This window comes from Pteropus vampyrus, unplaced genomic scaffold (genome assembly GCF_000151845.1).
Source record: "Pteropus vampyrus isolate Shadow unplaced genomic scaffold, Pvam_2.0 Scaffold329, whole genome shotgun sequence".
Lineage (NCBI taxonomy): Eukaryota > Metazoa > Chordata > Mammalia > Chiroptera > Pteropodidae > Pteropus > Pteropus vampyrus.
The window spans coordinates 810,850-829,248 of NW_011889110.1; the positions used below are offsets into that span (position 1 = coordinate 810,850).

Below are 18,399 nucleotides of genomic sequence, written 5' to 3' on the forward strand. Positions count from 1 at the left end.
CGGGGTAGAAGCCTGTGGCCAGGCACACGAGAGTGGCCTTCTGTGTCCGGGCGATCTCTGCTTCGGATGGTTCAAACACGGTGACCTTGGGCGGGGTCACTTTGCTCAGGTCATCTGGAAGGGAAGAGGGCTGGTCTGAGAGCTGTCTGGGTTTGGTAGGGGCTGTGTGTGCACACGTGTGCGTGTGTGTGTGTGTGTGTGTGTGCACGCGCCCACACGCTGAGAAGAGGGTCGCCATAAAGCAAAATTATGGAGAGTAGTTCCCATGTGTTTTGGAATCGCTACTCCATTCTCTGTCGTCATTCTCCCTGGACTTTGCCTCCTCCTCAGTGACTCCATGCATATACCCGGAGACTACATCTTCCATCTCTCTAAGGGGCGGTATGTCCCAATTTTCTTGCATTTCTTTGCAAAGCCTTATACTCAGGGCCTCGTTTGGTGACACATCAGAGGAGTGTATCTGTCTGCCTTTCTTCTTTCTTCAAAGCCCTCTCTGGGGCAAAAGGTAACCTTTTAGACTTGAAATGGTAATCATCAAGTTGAATGAGCATGGATTTTGAGGCAGAAGATTCTCACAACATGATCCAAGACTTCAAACGATCATTTTCCTTTTTTGGCAAGGTGTTTAGGTATTTGTGTGTATTAAAATGAGCCTTTTTTGTTTGTTTGTTTAGAAGAGTCACTTTTCCTTTTGCATCGGAATATATTGCTTTCTATGTAGTGTACCCAACTCACGTTTCTTACTATATGTGTATATTTAATGTAACCTGCTTTAAGGAGCCAAGGGCCTCTGGGGATTCTCCTCTCGGAAGTTTCACATTTCCCCCTACACTGGGACCCATGGGGCACATGGCAGTTTGTCCAGGATGGCTGTCATCCCATGAAAGACACAACTTGTGGGTCGAGCCCATTTTTCTTTCTAGTGTGCCGACAGCCCCCCTGCCAGGTTTAGAATCCCCGCTCACAGCCAAGCTTTGCATTCTTTACAGCAGTGAGAGCTTGGTGACCGGATGCGAACAACCCCCAAAGTCTGAGGGCCATTTTATCAGAGGGTCCAGATGGTCGATCCCTGGGTCCTCTTACAGCCTGACAGAAAAGAGAGGAAAGGATTTCTGGAATTCTTTGGAGAATTCATCTGAAGACACAGAAGGATGGAAGGAACCACATTCATCCCTCAAGCCCCTTTCTTCCCAATTTCCAATACCCTCCCTGGCATATGCCCCCGTCTGCAAGACAAAGCCTGATCCAGCCCAGTCAATATGTCGAGACCTATGTATCTCCTTCCTTGAGCCTTGTGTGTATCCCGCATCCCATCCCATCCTGGCCCTGCTCCTCTGCCTGTCTGCTTCCTTCCCAGCGCACCAACCACCCGTATGCTGGTGCTTCACGATGGGCTCCTTACCCTGTAATCCCAGCTCCGATCCAGGGGCTTGAGAAAATGGCGTCTCCTACCTATTCTTTATACCTAGTCTTTTGCTAGGGCGGTGTAAGTTTCCAGTTGCAACGGTTCATTCAGAAGTATCTCCTCTGACCTCTACCAAGCGCAGTGTCTCCTAGAGACCCCCAAGCAGCTCCCCCCAATGCCGTCACTTGGACCCCTGACCTCAGGGCTCAGAAGACCCCTCAAACCACCCCAGTCTCACCGAGCTGGTCCCCCACTGTCTCCTGAGCACCTGAACCACCACAGGAAAGACATGGGTCTTGGGAGACTGGCCGAGACGGGGAAGGAGGGGAATGAAGGCAGGGACGGAGTTCTGAGCCGGAGGCAGGTGCCGAGAAGGGTGTTGACAGAGATGACAGAGCTGTTCACCAAAACGGAGTGAACCATGCAGGACTGGAGTTAAAATGGGAGGGAGAACGTCAGGTAAGAAAGGGAAAGTAAAACAACAGAAACTAAAAAGTAGAGCTGAGAGGCGACTTGGAGAAGGACGGAAAGAGGAGGAAGAAAACGGAGCCCGAAGAGTGAGCGGGGAGCCCCCCGCCCAGGAGTCACACAAACGCCCTGGGCGCGCTCGGGTCGGCGGGGAGGGCGCCCCAGGGCCCGGAGGGCAGGCGGCTCGGAGCCGGAGCCGGTCCGCACACCGACTCCCCTCCCAGGGACGGATCGTCGCGGTCAAACTCAGGACCTCCCCCCAAGTGAAGAATGGGGCCCCATACCTGTCACGGTGAGCCTGGTGCCGGTCCCAAAGTTGAGGGGAGAATTATAGGAACACAGCTGCAGAGAGCTGTGGCAAAACCCGCCCGCCCGGGGGCCTCCCGCCAGAGGGCAAGTCTTACCCCCTGGCAGCGGGGACGGCCGCCTTTCCCTGCCGGGGTTCGTGGCTCTGGACCAAAGGGATTTTAGGGCGAAGGCCCGAGCGTAGACCCGTGAAAGGGAGCGAGGAGGAGGCGGCTTGGGAGGCCAGGTGCGCCCGGGAGAAGAGCAAGGAGCCGGCCCCGGACTGGAGACTGAGCGCCAACCCAGCCGCGCCGAAGGGAGGACACGCAGGGCCCTGGAAGCCCCCCAAAGACGAGAGAGTTCCCTCCGCCAGGGCTGGACGGAGAGACAAGAGTCCTGGTCTAGGGGACAGTGCTTGTACTGCCCCCGTCCTTCGCCTTACCTAGGACAGAGAGCCGAGTCCCGCCTCCAAAATGCTGTGCCTGGTTGTTCCACAGTACAACATAAGGGTGGAAAACCCCAGAACGGCTGGGGTGGGGCCCTTCCTTCCAGAAGCTAACACCTACCCGGGACCCCTGGGAGTGACTCGGAGCGCCCCGACTCTCTGAACCCTTCCCCTGCTGTGTTCTCGGCCCTGCCCTCCCTGTGGGGTCCTCCTGGAAATCCCCCCTTACAATCCGCTCTCCCCAGGGAGCCTCGCGCTTACCCAGGACAGAGAGCTTGGTTCCGGCTCCGAAAAACAGTTTCTCGTTATTCGCACAACACTAAAGCCTGGTAGGAAAACTGCCCTGCTCCCTCCCATGCCTCCTCCCCACGTCCACCTGCCGGACCACCGCCTTCTGTCTCTTTAGCAGAATTTTAGCTCCAGGAGGAGGCGGTGGTGGGGACAACTGTGCCACCTGAAATGCTGCGGTCAGAGGACCAATTCAGTTCTGTGCGGTCCTCCCTACCCTCCTTCTGGGTCCATCTCCTTCCTGCGTGATAAAAATGACAGCTCTGAGTCCAGAGGCTCTTCCATCTACCTTGGCCATGGTGGGGCACCCTCTAAGGGGACGGGAGAACGACAAGGTGACCCCTTCCTAGCTGAGACTATTTGCCTCTCTGGGAGGGGACTCTGGGCTTGGCACGGCCAGGCCATGAAATTACTGGAGATGGAGCCTGTCCCCTCCGGTCTGCATCAAGACAAGAATTCTGATCTTTCTGATAAAAACATGCTTTAACCTAAACCCCCCAAACGGAAGCTCCGTCTGGACCACTAGCCTTCCTTTCAGACTCCCAGCCCTCCATCCCTGACTCGCTTACCTACAACAGTGAGCCGGCTGCCATCCCCAAAATAGATGGTGTTTCCAGAGCACAGCCTCCCAGATCCACTTCAAAACCCCCCTTATCTGCTGAGCACAGCTGGGATTCGGGGGTGGGGGCGTTGGTGATCTCTTCCCTCACAGAGCGACCAGCCCTGTTTTGGGCACCCTGCATTCCCTTCCAGAGCTTGCCCTTTCCCCTGGATGGTGAGGGAGGAGGACACAGCGTGGCCTCCTAGGAAATCCAGAGCAAGGACAGCTACGAGCCTCTGCCAGCAATGGAAGATGGACCGATGTCAGGGATTATTACTGACCCCTGGGCCGTCTCCTGTCTGGGGTAATAACCCAGAGCCACCACCCTGCCCTGCTCTGCCCTAACCGCCAAGGCTCAGCCATGATGAGTTCACAGAGAACCTCCAGGTGGCTGGGTGGCTGTGTGCCCTTACAGCAACCCTCCTCTGAATTCGTTTCCAGACCCAGAGATGACATCTCTTCGACCAGGACCCAGAGCTGGGTCATCCCTCGCCTCTCACGTTTCGTGGGGTAGAGTCCTCCCTGGCTGTACACCCCCCGGGAGAGCCCGGCCTTACCTACAACCGTCAGCCTGGTCCCTGCACCGAAGGTGTAGTCATAATTAGCACATCAGGATATGATCACTCCAAAATGTACGCTTTGGACCCGCTGTTCCCCACAAGGATCCAGGAGAGACCTAGGGTATGTCTTACCTATGACTGTGAGCCTGGTGCCATTTCCAAAGAAGACTTGAGTGTTCGCACAGTGACAGGGGACAGGGAGGAAAACAGATCTGAGCTGTGGAGAGGAGGGGCTCTGGCTGGTGTCTGGAGGACCCTGGGATGAGAGATGTCCCCGTGTGCTTGAAGAGAATTGTACAGAACATTTTTGACTTTGGGGCCAGAGTTCAGAGGGCCCTTTGCCCCCTTCTCGAATGTCTCCAAGGGTCCATCGAAAGGCACGTGGGCCTGGAGAGGAGGCCAGGGTCCTAGTATCTCTGGCTTCTTTCTTTACAGAACAGGTCACCTCTGGCATGCCTTCTCTCTGACCTTGTATCGTCTCGGGTCCTGCAGGGGTTGGACGAAGGGCTCTGCCCGAGTCCTTCTCCCGTGAGGCCACCAAGGGGTCCTTCTTACATCTGGGCTCTCTGCCTGCAAACCAGTTCTGATCCAGGCCTGTTCTTATCCGCGGCCTTGACTTGACCGGCGGACAGGGATGAGGAGGAGACCCTCAGAACCAAGCCACCCAGGGCTTGTGACCTGGGAGAAATCCAGAGGGACCGTAGAGTGGGGACAGGCAGGAAGGTTTTTGTAAAGGTTTCCTATGGAGTTGAATCACCGTGGCCCCCTGTCCCCACAATGTTACAGCTTTGTACAAAAACGCCCCTCCCATGGGCCCGCCCCTCAGATTCTGAAAGAAACCACCAGAGCAGCTGTCCTCTGAGGGTGCTTGAGTTTGGGGGCGGTGACAACCGCCACGCCCACCCCATGGTGTGAAGTGGTGTCAGGTTCAGGTCTGGGGCTCTCTACTCATGCTCTTTCTTTAGGATGTTCTTAGCTCCTTAGCTGTGTGTCTTTGTGAGGCTGCCTGCTTCAGGGGTTTGGTTTTCCCCCCAGCCCGGTATCCACCCCCCCTGCAGGCTGTCGTCACAGTGGGGAGCAGCCCTGCCAGGAAGCGGAAGCCACTTTTTACCCTGGGCCTGCCCCCGAGGCCATGCCACTCAGAGATCACTGGACTCCATCTCTTTGGCTCAGCCCCTGACCTCTGGGGGTGGTCTGGAGGGAAGCTGAACGACAGGGAGCTGCACAGCGGCATGGCTTTCCGAGGCGTGGACCAAGTGAGAGCGAGAGCTCTGTGTGTCCCTGAATGGGTGTGGGCCAGAGAAGACCACAAGTGTCCACGTGGATTTCAGGTGTCAGAGGGAGGTCCAGGAAGTTGGGGGACATGGGTGTGGAAAGCTGGGTAAATAGTCTCGGGCACGTACAATCACATGGTCGCATAATCACAGTTAACTTTCTTCCTCTTCTCTGAAGGGCAGACACACTTTACGTTGCCATTATAGGTATTTTAATTTCCCTGCATGCGATGACCTTGAGATTTAACCGCCAGTGAAAGCCTAGATCTCATTTCACTGGATGGTGCTTCCCTTGATCACCTTTCAAATGATGACTTAAAATCTAGAAGTAAAAAAGACAAACTTGACTACATAATGATGACAAAGTTACACGGGAAAATAGACACAGAATGAAAACATTTTTCAGTTCTCATCAAAAAGGCGAATCTTCCCAATGTATGAGAGACTCCTGGAAATCAGCAAGAAGATAATTCTGCAGTCCAATAAAAACAGGCAAAGAATAGATGGTTTAGACGAAAGGTCCAAGTGGTGCTTAACTGTAGGGAAAAAAATCTTGCAACGGTAAACGTGAACTAAAATTACGTCGAAATGTCGCTTTTCACCAGTTTGAGAAAACTGAATTGAGGGAGAACATTCTATTGGCCAAGGTGTGATGAAATTGCACTTTTATGTACAGTAGTCCACCCTTATCCGCGGTTTCATGGCCCACAGTTTCAGCCACCCGCGGTCAACCTTGGTCTGAAAATATTAAGTGGAAAATTCCAGAAATGAACAGTTCATAAGTTCCGAATCACAAGCCGTTCTGGGTGGTGTGAGGAAATCTGGTGCCATCCTGAGTCATGAATGACCTCTTCGTCCAGCGTCTCCTGTAGCTGTCCCTCGGCCATTGGTCACTTAGCCGTCGTCTAGGTCATCAGATCAACTGTCCGGGTATCTCAGGGGTAGTGTTCAATGAACTCTTATTTTACTTAATAAGGCTACATTCACATAACTTTTACTATCGAATATTGTTATAATTTTTCTATTTTATTTGTAGTTATTGTTAATCTCTTACTGTGCCTAATTTATAAGTTAAACTTTATCATAGTATGTAGGTATAGGAAGAAACGTTAGCATACGTAGGGTTCGGTACTGTCTGCGGTTTCAGGCACCCCCTGGAGGTCTTGGCACTCATCTCTCGCAGGTAAGAGGGACTTCTGCACTGATTGCTGGTGGGGGTACAAAATGGTACGATTTGGAAACACCTATAAAGATCACAAATGCATTTGCTTTTTTCACCCAGAAATCCCACCTGTGGAAATTTGTCCTGTAAATATTCGTGAATACAAATAAAAAACGTGCATAAAATATTTGTATTGTTTGGATAGTAAAAATATTAGGGAAAACTCAAGCGCCCATTGGTAAGGGCAAATGAACAGTGAGACATACAGAAAATGGAATATTATTCGATGCTGGAAAAGAAGGAAAATGTTTCATATTGTTGTGGAAAGTTCTCTAAGATACATTTTAACTGGGAAAAAGCAATCTACACAATAGCATGCCTTTTGTCTAACAAAGGGGGAAAATGAAGTTTATATTTTTGTTTGCTTCATTCTGCCCAAGAAATGCTGGAAGGATACAAAGGAAACACATAAAATGATAATCTATTAAGAATGAGTGAAATAGACAAAAGTAGAGAGGAAGTAAAAGCCAACTTTATTATATTGTTTCGATAGTTGAGCTCCATAGTTATATTATCTATTTAAAATAAAATAAAATTTTCAAAGAAAATAAACAACAAAACAGTACTTTAAGTTATATTTCAAAATCTACTACTTAAAAAAAAACCCTTGTTTAATTTACAAGGTTTTTATCTTTTTCCTAAGAAGATCAGTTTTTTGGTCCTGAATTTGCTCAGCGAATCTCCATTCACTTAGGAAGCATGTGAAAATGCATTACATCTGAGAGGTCTCTGGGATCTTTTGAGTTAAAAATTCTAGGATTGGGTTTGCCAATTTGTATTTACATAAAAAATCAAGCACGAAATTACCCTGGGTATTTCCATTTTGGTGCCAGGCTTAGGGACCCACTGCTTGTCCCCTTTCTAAGAGGAGGACAGGTGTCAGTATGGAGAAGGTCAGAGTGCGACCTGGTGGTGCCACGGGCTGTGTGCAACGGTGTGGCTCTTACAATTTAGGGAAAAAAGAAAACGGGAAGATAATCTGGATCAGTTAGGTGGTGCAGACTGGGATCATTCCTCAGTTTGGGCAGCAGGGGGCAGGCTTTCCTTATTTTTTATTTTTAAAATTTTTTTAGATCTAAGTAACTGCAATCTCAGTGTGGCCACTTGAGGGGGTGAGAAGACTGTGCATAGCGCTCCTGGGGGGACCTGGAGGGGAAAGCGAGGTTATCTGTATGCCTTTCTCAAGGCGTGTGTTGGGATGTGGGGAGGAGATACACAAATAATATCTTATATATGCGTAATTCTTGAAACCTTTGAAGCACGCGAACACACTCATTTCCACCCCAAATTTGTCTCCTAATTTACTCAGATGAAACTGAAACTCGAAGAGGCTAAATGCGTTGCCCAAGTCATGCCTGATGAAGAGACAGAGCTGGAACCAGTGCCTCTTTACTTTAGGTCCGGGGCTCCGGTGGGGGCCATTGCCCCTCGGGGAAGCCCACCGCCCGGAGCCGGGCCCCCCAGGCTCCCACCCAGGCCCCCTACTTGTGTCTGTGAGGCCTTGGGCAAGCTTCCAAAGCTCTTTAAGCCCCAGTCTCTTTATCTGTAAAACGGGGATGATGATAATAACACTTACTTTATGGAGTTCGTGGGAGAACTAATAAGATAATTCATATAAGGGTTTATGGTGGAGCCTGAAATAGGGGAAGCGTTAGCTACTGTTGTTTTCGCGGAGGGTGTGGCCTAAATCATCTCTGCCCTATCGGTTCTCAGGCTTTAGCGTGGTCACAGTGACTTGGAAGGCTCGTGAGGATGCACTCGTCTGGGCCCCCATCCCGGATGTTCTGACTCAAAGGTCCGGAGTGGGGCCCAAGAAGTCGCGCTTCTCCTAAATTCCCAGCTGATTCAGGTGCTGCTGGTCCAGGGACCCCACGTGCAGAACCATTTTCAAGAAGGCTTTTTCTTTCTTTGATACTCCTAGGTCGTACTTTCTTCTTTCGATCTCTGGGGGCTTGTTATATTGGGGGCGTTGCTTGATAACTAGATACACCAGGATGAACAAGACTAGATTTTTTTCCCGCAAGGAGCTCACCTTCGAAGGCCAAGGTGGACGCATCCGTATTTACTAAGCGGCGTGAGCACGACTGTGATGGAAGCCAGCGTGGATTAGGAGGGGGGACAAAGGGGCCAGAGCAGGGGTGAGGGGCAGAGGTTGGGGGGCGGGAAGACTCGTCTGAAGTGGGTGAAGGAGCGGGTGGGAAGGGTGGGAAGGCGGTCAAGAGAGACGGACTAGCAGTGTCCAGAGCCAGAGGTCGAGGGGCGTGGCTTGCTGGGGGTACTTCTGAGGGCTCAGCAGGAGCAGGGAGGCGGGTGGGGAGGCGAGGCTGGAAACTCAGGCAGGGGCAGGGCAGGGAGAACCCCGGAATCCCAGATGAGGAAGCACTGGAGAACTGATGTGACCAGCAGGACCTCTTTGTACGGAGTGTTGGGAGGTGGGCAGGAGGCCAGAGTCCTCAGGAGCGTGGTGAGGCGGGGCCTGGGCTGGGCCTGGGCTGGGCGGGGAGGCGGAGCAGCTGAAGGACCAGGCTGTGGCAGGATGGACCGTGGGGTGGGGCAGAGCGAGCACGGGCTTTGTGGCCCCGCGCATGAGGAGTCCGACGCCAGAGTTAGCATTTGCTGGGTGAGGACCATGGGTAAAACACCCCCCACTTTCTTGTCGGTACCCCTGGAATACAAACTACTCCGGAGGGAAGGGCGAACTAATTATGAAGATGTCTGCAAAGCACTCAGTACGGTGTGCACATATTGGTGTCATTAGGAGAGGTGAACGGAAGGCGAGTTTCTCTGGAGCTTGAAGGAGGGAGACCCCAGGAGCCTCCCTTGTCTCCCTCGGACACGTGAAATAGGGGCCAGTGGGCTTTCTGCTGCCAAGAGGGAGCACAAGCTGGGTGAGTAAGAGCGAGTGACAAGGGTACTCAGAAGAGGCCAAAGTGCTCCGTCTTTCCCTAGACGGGGTTGCCCTGCTCCTCTGTAAGGGGCAGGACCCCATCTAACCTCAGGTAGGAGGATATTTCCCAGAGCCGGGGTCTGGAGGGAACAGGCACACACACAGGCGGTTGGAGCAAGGTCACTTTATTAGCCTAGTGGTGGCAGAGGGACAGGGGTGGGGGCTTTAGTTGCTGGCCACGGTCTTCTTAATCCAGTCCAAGAATTTGCAGACTTTGGTGTAGACGCCAGGCTTGTTCTTCTGGGCGCAGCCATAGCCCCAGGAGACGATTCCCTGGAGCTTATTGTTGCAGACCACGGGGCCACCAGAGTCGCCCTGGGGAGCAAGAAGGTAGGACAGGTTTGTAGGAAAGGGAGACTATAGCCCTTTGGCTATAGACTATATATATGTGTAATATATACATAATATATATATACATATATCTGTAATATATATACATATATATGTGTAATATATATGTGTGTGTACACATGTGTACATATATATACATATATACTACACACATATAGACTATAGCAGTCTTGGGGGTTCGCATTCCACTCCCGGGGTCTCAGTGCACGAAGGAGACAATCACCTGGCAGGAGTCCTTGCCGCCCTCCAGGTAGCCAGCGCAGAACATGTTGCTGGTGATCTGCCCAGGGTACGCGGCTTCGCACTTGGCCTGGCTCAGCACGGGCACGTTCAGGCACTGCAGCAGGTCGGGGTAGTTGGCTGTGAGAAGTGGAAAGAGATGAAGGAAGAGAGAAATGGGGGTCAGGCCAGGACGGGGGACGGTAACCCAGGGCTGACCACTGAGGGCGGCGAGGAGAGGAGCCCAAGTATGTAAAACCCCAGTGAGGAGCCGTGAGCCTTCGTTCCCAGCACGACCATCGCGGACCTCTCCCTAGAGAGAGATGACAAGTGCGATGTTGGTCCTGCCTTTCCGTTCCGGGGTCGGTGCCTGCAGACTGTGCACCTCTCTGGTGCGGAGCACAGAACCCCGTGCGCAGTGGACGCTAGACGTCACCTGCAGACCGGAAGCGAAGGGGAAGGGGACCCTCGGTTACGGGGAATGCTAAGTCGGAGGCTGCAGCCGCGAGGGCCCCACTCACTTCCAGAGCTCAGGGTGTTGCCCCAGCCGGAGACGAGGCACTGGGTGCCGGTGGACGCGCAGGAGCTGGGCAGGGAGACGGTGGACACCCGGCTGTTGAGGGCCGCCGTCGAGGACAGCTTGATCAGCATGATGTCATTGTCCAGGGTCTGGCTGCTGTAGCTGGGGTGGCGGATGACCTTGGCGGAGTTGATGAACTGCTCGTTCCCCTCCTCCTCTTCGATGTTGTACTCTCCCAGCCTCACCTGGATGCGGCTGGCGGGAGGGAAACGTGGGGAGGGCTCTTCTCCACATCCTCACCTTCCCCGGGCTCCCGGCTCCGCTCAGGGTGAGGGCGTGGCGACAGCCGGGGCAGTAGAGGGGTGGGGGGCAGTGCGGGAGTGATTGAAGCACCTCTCTGCTTCACAGGTTGGTGGTAGTGGAGCGGGACGATGGTTCCCCCATCTGCTTTTTTTTTAGCTACCTTTCCCATCCCCCCAACCCTCCGGTGTCACACGGGCATGCCTCGTCCTCTGTAACTTTGCTAGGACAGCCATGACTTCCACTTCCTCCCTTCCTGGTCTGATAAGCAAGGTCATTCTGTGCGACCTAATCTGGGGGGTCTCAAGGTGTGGCCCCCTGTACCTGCAGCAGCAGCACCACCTGGCAACGTGTTAGAAGTAGGACATCTTAGTTCCCACCCCGGACCTACTGAATCAGAAGCTCTGGGGGTGGGACAGGGCTGCTCCGAACCAGGGGGCCCTCCACGTGACTCTGACGCCCGCGCAGCTCTGAGGATCCTTGGTCCAGGCAGTGATCCTCAGTCCGCTATAGCGCAGACTCACCAGAGGTGGAGAACACAAAACCAACCTCACCCACGTCCAGACCCCTCTTCCTGAAAACCCGGAGCGATTGCTCTGGCATAGGACCCAGGCATCGGTATTTTTCGAACATGTCTTAGGTGGTTTTACATGCATCCACCTGGCGAAGGTTACTTGTGCAAAGTCCTTGCCTGTTTTCCCGTTAGGCTGTACACCCCAAATAGTCCCTCCCTGCTTTTATGACCTGTAACCCCTGCTGTTTTACCTATTTTTGGGGGTGCGTGTGAGAGGCTTCCTACGTGTGCCCCTCTTCACCCCACAACTTCTCCTCTCCATCACCCATCTCACCCAACTCCAGGTGTCCCTTGGGCTGAGCCATGCCCTCCGAGAGGGCTGGCCACCGCTCCGCGGTCAGGGCCCAGCACTTACGACTTGTAGCAGTGAGCGGCGGACACCACCCACTGGTTACTGATGAGGGAGCCTCCGCAGAAGTGGTAGCCAGAGTTCAGGGACACCTGATAGGGGACGGAGCCCTCCTTGCAGGTGTAGCCCCCCACGATCTTGTCGTCGTCGTCATCAGTGGAGAAAGCAACTTGAGTGGAGGGAAAAGCCAGTTCAGCAGGTGAGAGGGGCGAGCCCCAGGCGCTGTGGCTGGATCGTGCTAATGAGCATCCCTCGACAAGCACAGCAGTGACAGGCAGCGAGGAAGCACTGCCATCCTTAGCCACTACCAGTGGATGTGGTTCTCCTAGTCTCTGTGTGTCTGCGGGGCCCGTAGCCAGGGACCCTGCAGGGCTCCAGCCCAGACCTCTCCTGGGGCACCAAGAGGACGAGGATCCACGAAACCCCCTCACAGCGCTCAGAATGTGGTTTTCTCACCCACCCGATGCTTCCCTCTCTCTCGCTCCTCACTCCTCTCTTCCCCACGGCCCTGGGAGCCCCGGATTGTCAGGACGGGTCAGCCTGGCTAGGAAAGTCTCCGGGCTGTGTAGCTCCGACTGTAGCCAGCTTCTCCCACAGCCCGCATCTCTGCACTGGGGCCAGGGAGGGCGGCCCCAGGCCCATCAGGCATGGACCAAAGTAGGTGCTGTTATTGGCCAATAGGATAGAATAATGCTCTCAACCTTGGCTGTATACACCTGGGAAGCTTAATACTACCTGGGAAGCTTAAAAATTCAGTGCACAGGATACACCCCAGGCCAAATAAGTCAGCATTTCTAGGGCTACGTAGGACTCTGGCATGAGTGTTCTCTCAGCCTCCCTAGGTGGGTCTGGGCTTAAAAACAGCTATGGCGGAGCTGGCCCAGAGTTGTCAGAGCTGAGCCTCAAGTCTCCTGGTTTGTTTCCTGGACCACCTTCGCCTGTCTCCGTTTCCAGCCTGGATGAGCGATGGGGCCGGGAGAGGCGTCAGGCAGAAGGCGAGAGAGGCGAGGCTTAAAAAGAGCCCAGGAATGGGAAGGAAGGGTGCGGGCAGGGGAGACGGCGTCTCAGAAACAGGACAGGCAGCGCAAGCGGTGGGGCTCATATCTCTGCCAGGAGAGAGGAAGCGTGGGCCCTGAAGCCACGCCCGGAACTCACCAGCAGCTCCCACAACGGCGAGGATCAGGAGAGGATTCATGGCTGCAGAAGTGTAGCTGGGTGGGTGGTGGAGAGCCTTTATACCTCCCAAGGTGAGGGAGAGGGGGTGCCCGTGCGGGTGGGGGGTCGCCGCTCCTCCCAGTGCAAACACACCTGCAGCTTTCCCCTTCCCAGAGTCTTGCATCAGTCCTGCTGTGTTTGGCCACAATGTGGGTTTGTACCTACAGGTGATAAGAAAAGGAAGACCAGCTGATTCCTAGAAGGACTCTGGGATGGGGTGAACAGGGGAAGCGAAGCCCCCCTACATATCACTGCTGGGCCTCGTGAAGCTGAAGAGATGAGGCTTAGGAGGAGGAAGACTGACCTAGGGCCCTAGAAACCCTCTGGCTTCGTGGAGATTTATTCCACTTACTAAGGAAGGGCCGATGTTCGTAGCGAACTTGGCTGATGTGTATCCCGGAGCCTCCTGATAAGAAAGAAGTCTTCTCTAAGTCTACGTCTGTGAGCATGAAGACCCCTCTCTCAAGTCTGAACCAGTGGACAGGAGGGTCAAATCTAAGCTTTGGGGAACCAGGATCCCAATGTCAAGAGGTGATGAAAGGGAGAGGCAGAGTTCCTTGGGAGTCAGCTGGCTCTCCTTTCTACCCAGGCTTGTGGAAGGGGGCCAGGGTTACGTAGGTGTCTACCTTATGGAGAGGAGCAAGGGTTACGTAGGTGTCTCTACCTTATGGAGGGGGCAAAGGTTAAGTAGGTGTCTGATGATACATTTGGGGATGGAAGACCAACACCACATTCCTCCTGTCCTTCCCCATCGGGACCTTGGTCTTTCTCACCACTCACCCTGTCATGGGGGTCTCTTTCAGCCGCCTTCTTGTCACCCCGGGAGTCTGCACTAACGGTGATGAAAATCGCCCCCCACGCTAGGAGCTGACAGCCTGACCTAGAATTACATGCTCCAGATCAGACATTAGAAAGGGTTTGGACGACGGTAAATTTGGGTTCTGATCAGAGAATCAGCAGTAGGCAGAGGGATTAGCATGGGATAAAGGGGTCGAGTACCAGGTAATCGATAAAGAAGAGAGGGGAATTCTGAAATTGTCTACTTTAGATGCAATGAAACTATCGTGCTGGGCTCCATACAGAGCAAATGTTCCCAGAAATGATCTCGGTTTGGGACCTGCATGGCCGCCAAGACACAGCCTTATAATTTATTGAGGCTATGACCCGGCCAGAGCGATTTGGGGGTACACCAGTGTGGGACACATGGGGTCGAGAGGGAGCCATGGGGTGTCTCCTGGTGCAGTTCTCCGCATGGCTGGAAGCCAGCTTCTCCCTAAGTGACCCACTGCTCAGAGCTCACCCTCTCACCTCTGACGGGCTCATATCTGGGTGGGGATAGTATTTGTACAGGGCCTGACAGTTTTTAAAGAGTTTCCAGTCACACACACACACACACACACACGAACACTGATTTTCATTTGTGTTGAGTTTCAAGTTTGACTTCACAAATGTTTTAATTCTGAGGTATGCAGAACAAAATTATTTCCCTCTATGGCAGATGAGACTAAGGATCAGAAAGGTTCTGTCTTGCTCCAAAATACTGATATAAAAATGACCTCAAGGCTCCAGGAAGACATGGAAAGTGTGAAGCATGAGAATTGCCACAGGTGGCATCTAAAAGGTGGTTTACTTGGGAACAAGTCAGAGGACAAACAAACTACATCCTGATTTCTTCTGATGCTTGTCTCCCTGGCAGCAATAGAAGATTGAATTAATCTTCAAACCTGGCACCTGGTCTCAGAGCCTTACCTTGCCATGGCTCCAGACCCCTCTAGGCCCATCTAAGGCATGGGTGACACATCTCTCTGTGCTCACAGGTAGCTGACCCAGGTTATGGAGCCTCGGTCATAGGCAATCATCCTGTAATGTTACCAGATATGCTATTTTGTTTTATCACCTTGCTGTGGAGGCTTCACAGGAAGTTCTGCTTCAGAGGATCAGGAGAGAGACTTATTGTAGGTATCAGCGTGCCCTGGACAGGTACGGGGAGGTGATACTTGGTAGAAGACAGGAAATTATTTTGGGACAAGGGGGACATTTTTTGGATTGATGCTTGTGACTCTGATGCTGTATAAAAGGGAACTATCCAAGAGCTGGGGGATTTTCTGTGTCTAAAGCCTTAAGACTAACTAGCCTTCTGATATTTTGGGGTGCTACTTCTTACAATAAACTATCACATCCACAACATAGGCCAGTTTTCCTCCAAGTAGCTGGAACCACCTTACAGGCAGAGAAGATGGGTATAGGTAGAGATAATTAATTACCTCACACTCCAAGGTCTGATGTACAGGATGGATTGAGGTCCACCTTTGCCCCAATTTAATTTGGATAAGTCTGTGTGGCTCTTGGTACCCTTCATTCTGGACTATGGATTCCTTTGCCTATTTTTCTAAGACATCCTGCTAGATTGTAGAAGTGCTCGATAGAGCAAACTACCGTCTTTTAAATATGATAATGATGAACCGTTGGTCCATGCTTACTATACTAAAAACATTGCGTAAGTCTGTCATGGCCCCTTTTTCACTTTATTATCACAACGACGACCATTTCATAGAGGACAAAATGAGCTTTGGAGAGGTGAAGTACCGTGCTCGAGGCCATGCGGCCGGTCAGGTGCAGAGATGGGATCTGGGCGAGGTAGTCTGACGCTAGAACCTGCATAACCGACCATGGCTTCTTCGGCGTCTCTTCCTCTTATTCTGTCCTCAGTGCAGCCTCACGAGGTAGGCGGCTGATGCCGTTTTCTTCTTATTCTTCTTTTCGTCCATGGAGAATCTGAAGCTCAGAGGTTAAGTGAACTTCTCCAAGGTCACCTGGCTAAGGCATGGACAGATGACACTAGAACCTCTCCCTCTTCGTGCTGTTCATTTTCCATCACGTTGCTATGTAATTGAATCTCGAACCTGCCAGTGGTCTGTAAAGCAGCTTTTGCTCAGATTCCGAGTTACTCATTTCTTTTTTTTTTAAAAAAAATTACTGTCCTCCCCAAGTGCCCCCAGCTCAGGTTCTTCTCCTCAGCTCTTAGTCAGCTCCTCCTAGGGCCCCAGTGTCCTTGGCCACTCTCCACCAGATTTTCAAATTCCAGGTGGTCTTCCCTCCCAACTCCAGCTCCCTTCCTCCTCTGTTATTTTTTTTAAACTACCTATTTCCCCCATGGCACAATTTCTCTTTATCCAATAAGAACTATTTTCTTGACTACTCCAGCCTGGGGGGTGGGGGAGTGTCACCGAATCTGGATAGTGAAGGGGTGCTCTGTGCGACCCACAACCATTGAGTGAGATGAGGTGTAGAATGGTCATGGCTGACGAGCGGAATGGAGTGGCCTCCGGTCTTGCCCCCATCCCTCTTGCTCCCCGCCTGGAAGCCACGGAAGACATGCATGTTTTACGCCCAGAGGCAAGTCCATTTCCATATTTCATGTGTTCTTCCAGCTTCCGCAGAGGAGTGAATTGGGGAAGCCTCTAGCGATCGAGGCTTTTCATCTAGGTTGGTTTCTGTCACAGACTGATCTTTCTGTTCACGTTTCATTCACTCTTTGTCCCATCCCTGGACCTATGAGAGCTGCTTAAGTGGCTTCAGCACCTGCTGGAGAGTAAGTGGAAGAAGAGAGTAAGCAGGAGAGAGTCTCGGAGGACCCCCGTGTGGGCTGTTATTATTTTAACAGTCATGACCACCTCAGTGGTACTCAGAGTTTAATACATGACAAGTGTATTTATTTTTCTAAACCATATTCGATCCAAATCGAGCTCCACAAACTCAGTTTGGTGAGAAGCCAGTCGGAGTTTCTCTATGAACTTGGCTTATAAAAACTAGATTGTTTTCCTACAGGCCAACCTGTCCGGGAGCCTCTGCAAAAAGATCCCTAGATTCAAAACTGAGTCCTTCACCCACACAGGTACCGACACAGTTCCAAGTTGAAGACCATCTTCTGCAGGGCCACGTGTTCGAGCAGGTTCCGGGCGTATGCATCTAGAACCCATAACATCTGTTCCCTTTCCCAACCCTGGGGAAGGCAGCAGAGTGGGCTGGCACACGTGGTCGGGCTGTCTTTCTATTCAGGTATAAGGGTTGAAGCTTCTGTTCCTTCCCTTCTAGTTCATTTCTTTATGAGCTTACACTGTCTAAACTCAAATGCTTTTGTAGAGTTTATCTCCAGGGATGTCCATACTGCTTGGCCAAATTTCCTTCTTTTCTTCTGAATCCTATTTCTCCGCTTGGTGTGTTAGTTCACTAGGAATGCCATAACACGATATCACAGATTGGGATGGGGGGCGGGGTTTAAACAACAGCCATTATTTTTTCACAGTTCTGGGAACTAGAAGTCCAAGATCAAGGTTGACAGGATTGTTTTCCCCCGAGGTTTCTGTCCTTGGCTTGCAGATGGACTTCTTCCAATTGTGGCCTCACGCCAACTTTTCCTCTGTGGGCACAGCCCTGGTGTGTCTCTTTGTATGTCCTAATCTCTTCTGATAAGGACACCGGAAAGCCTGGATTAGGACCCACCCTAATGACCTCAGTTAATTAGCTCATTAGAGACTCTATGTCCAAATACAGTCATCTTCCAAAATCCTGGGAGTTAGGACTGCAACACGTGAATTTTGAAGGAACACGACTCAGTTCATACACTCAGTAAACATTTCCTGAATTCCTGTGATGCTCCCGTGGTTTTACTAAGCTACAGGGGGACATGACAAAGAAGATAGAAAAGGCCCTGGCCATCGTGGCATTTACCTACATTTGTGTGTATAGCAATGTGAGACAGACAATAAATAAGAATATATGTAAATATATAATGTATATATAGTGTACATATAGTTATATCAGACAATGATGATGTCATTACAGTAGGATAAAGTGATAATAGATGTGACTGGTGGCCTGGTCAACAGGTTTTACATTCAGTAAGGTGGTCAAGAAAGATCTGTTTGGGGAGATGATATTTGAGTTCAGCTCTGAATAAGGAGGAGCCAGCCATGTGAAGGTGGGGTAAGGAAGGCTGTTGTTATTCCTTGCTGAGTTTATAACAGAAATAAATTGACGCACGTGACCATTGCTTTTTAAATACGTAACTGTCATTTGGCGTATGGATTTTTACCTTGCCATTGGTTTTGACTGTAAAAACTGATATATAAAAAATGGTCATCGATGTATCGAACTATTCTTATAAAAGTTCATGTAAAGTGTATTGGACATGAAATAGTATTTATGAAATATTGTTGAGCTAAGAGAATAAATTATAAAATTATGTATTGTGTGATCTAACATACTCAAATGAGTGATTTTAATTTTCCCCATTTTAATAATCTGTGCATTTTACAATAACCTGCATTATCTTATAGTTAAAATAGCTAAAACAAAGAGAATCTATTGTAATAA

The 18,399-nt window shown here is 51.4% G+C and overlaps 1 protein-coding gene and 1 gene segment (V, D, J or C); both read right to left on the reverse strand.

Moving 5' to 3' along the window:
- Positions 1-4: 4 nt before the first annotated feature.
- Positions 5-18,399, reverse strand: part of LOC105304143 — a gene marked incomplete at its 3' end in the record, with an annotated part of 25,149 nt that continues 6,754 nt past the window's right edge. Inside the window, 1 exon segment of the V gene segment in view lies at positions 5-114. Within this exon segment, the coding sequence occupies positions 5-114 (110 nt within the window).
- Positions 9,661-13,003, reverse strand: LOC105304122 (anionic trypsin-like). The gene is made up of 5 exons (XM_011378074.1): positions 12,964-13,003; positions 11,815-11,977; positions 10,587-10,840; positions 10,070-10,206; positions 9,661-9,810 (listed from the first exon to the last, which is right to left on the reverse strand). The coding sequence occupies exons 1-5, from the start codon at positions 13,001-13,003 to the stop codon at positions 9,661-9,663; spliced, it is 744 nt and encodes a 247-aa protein (XP_011376376.1).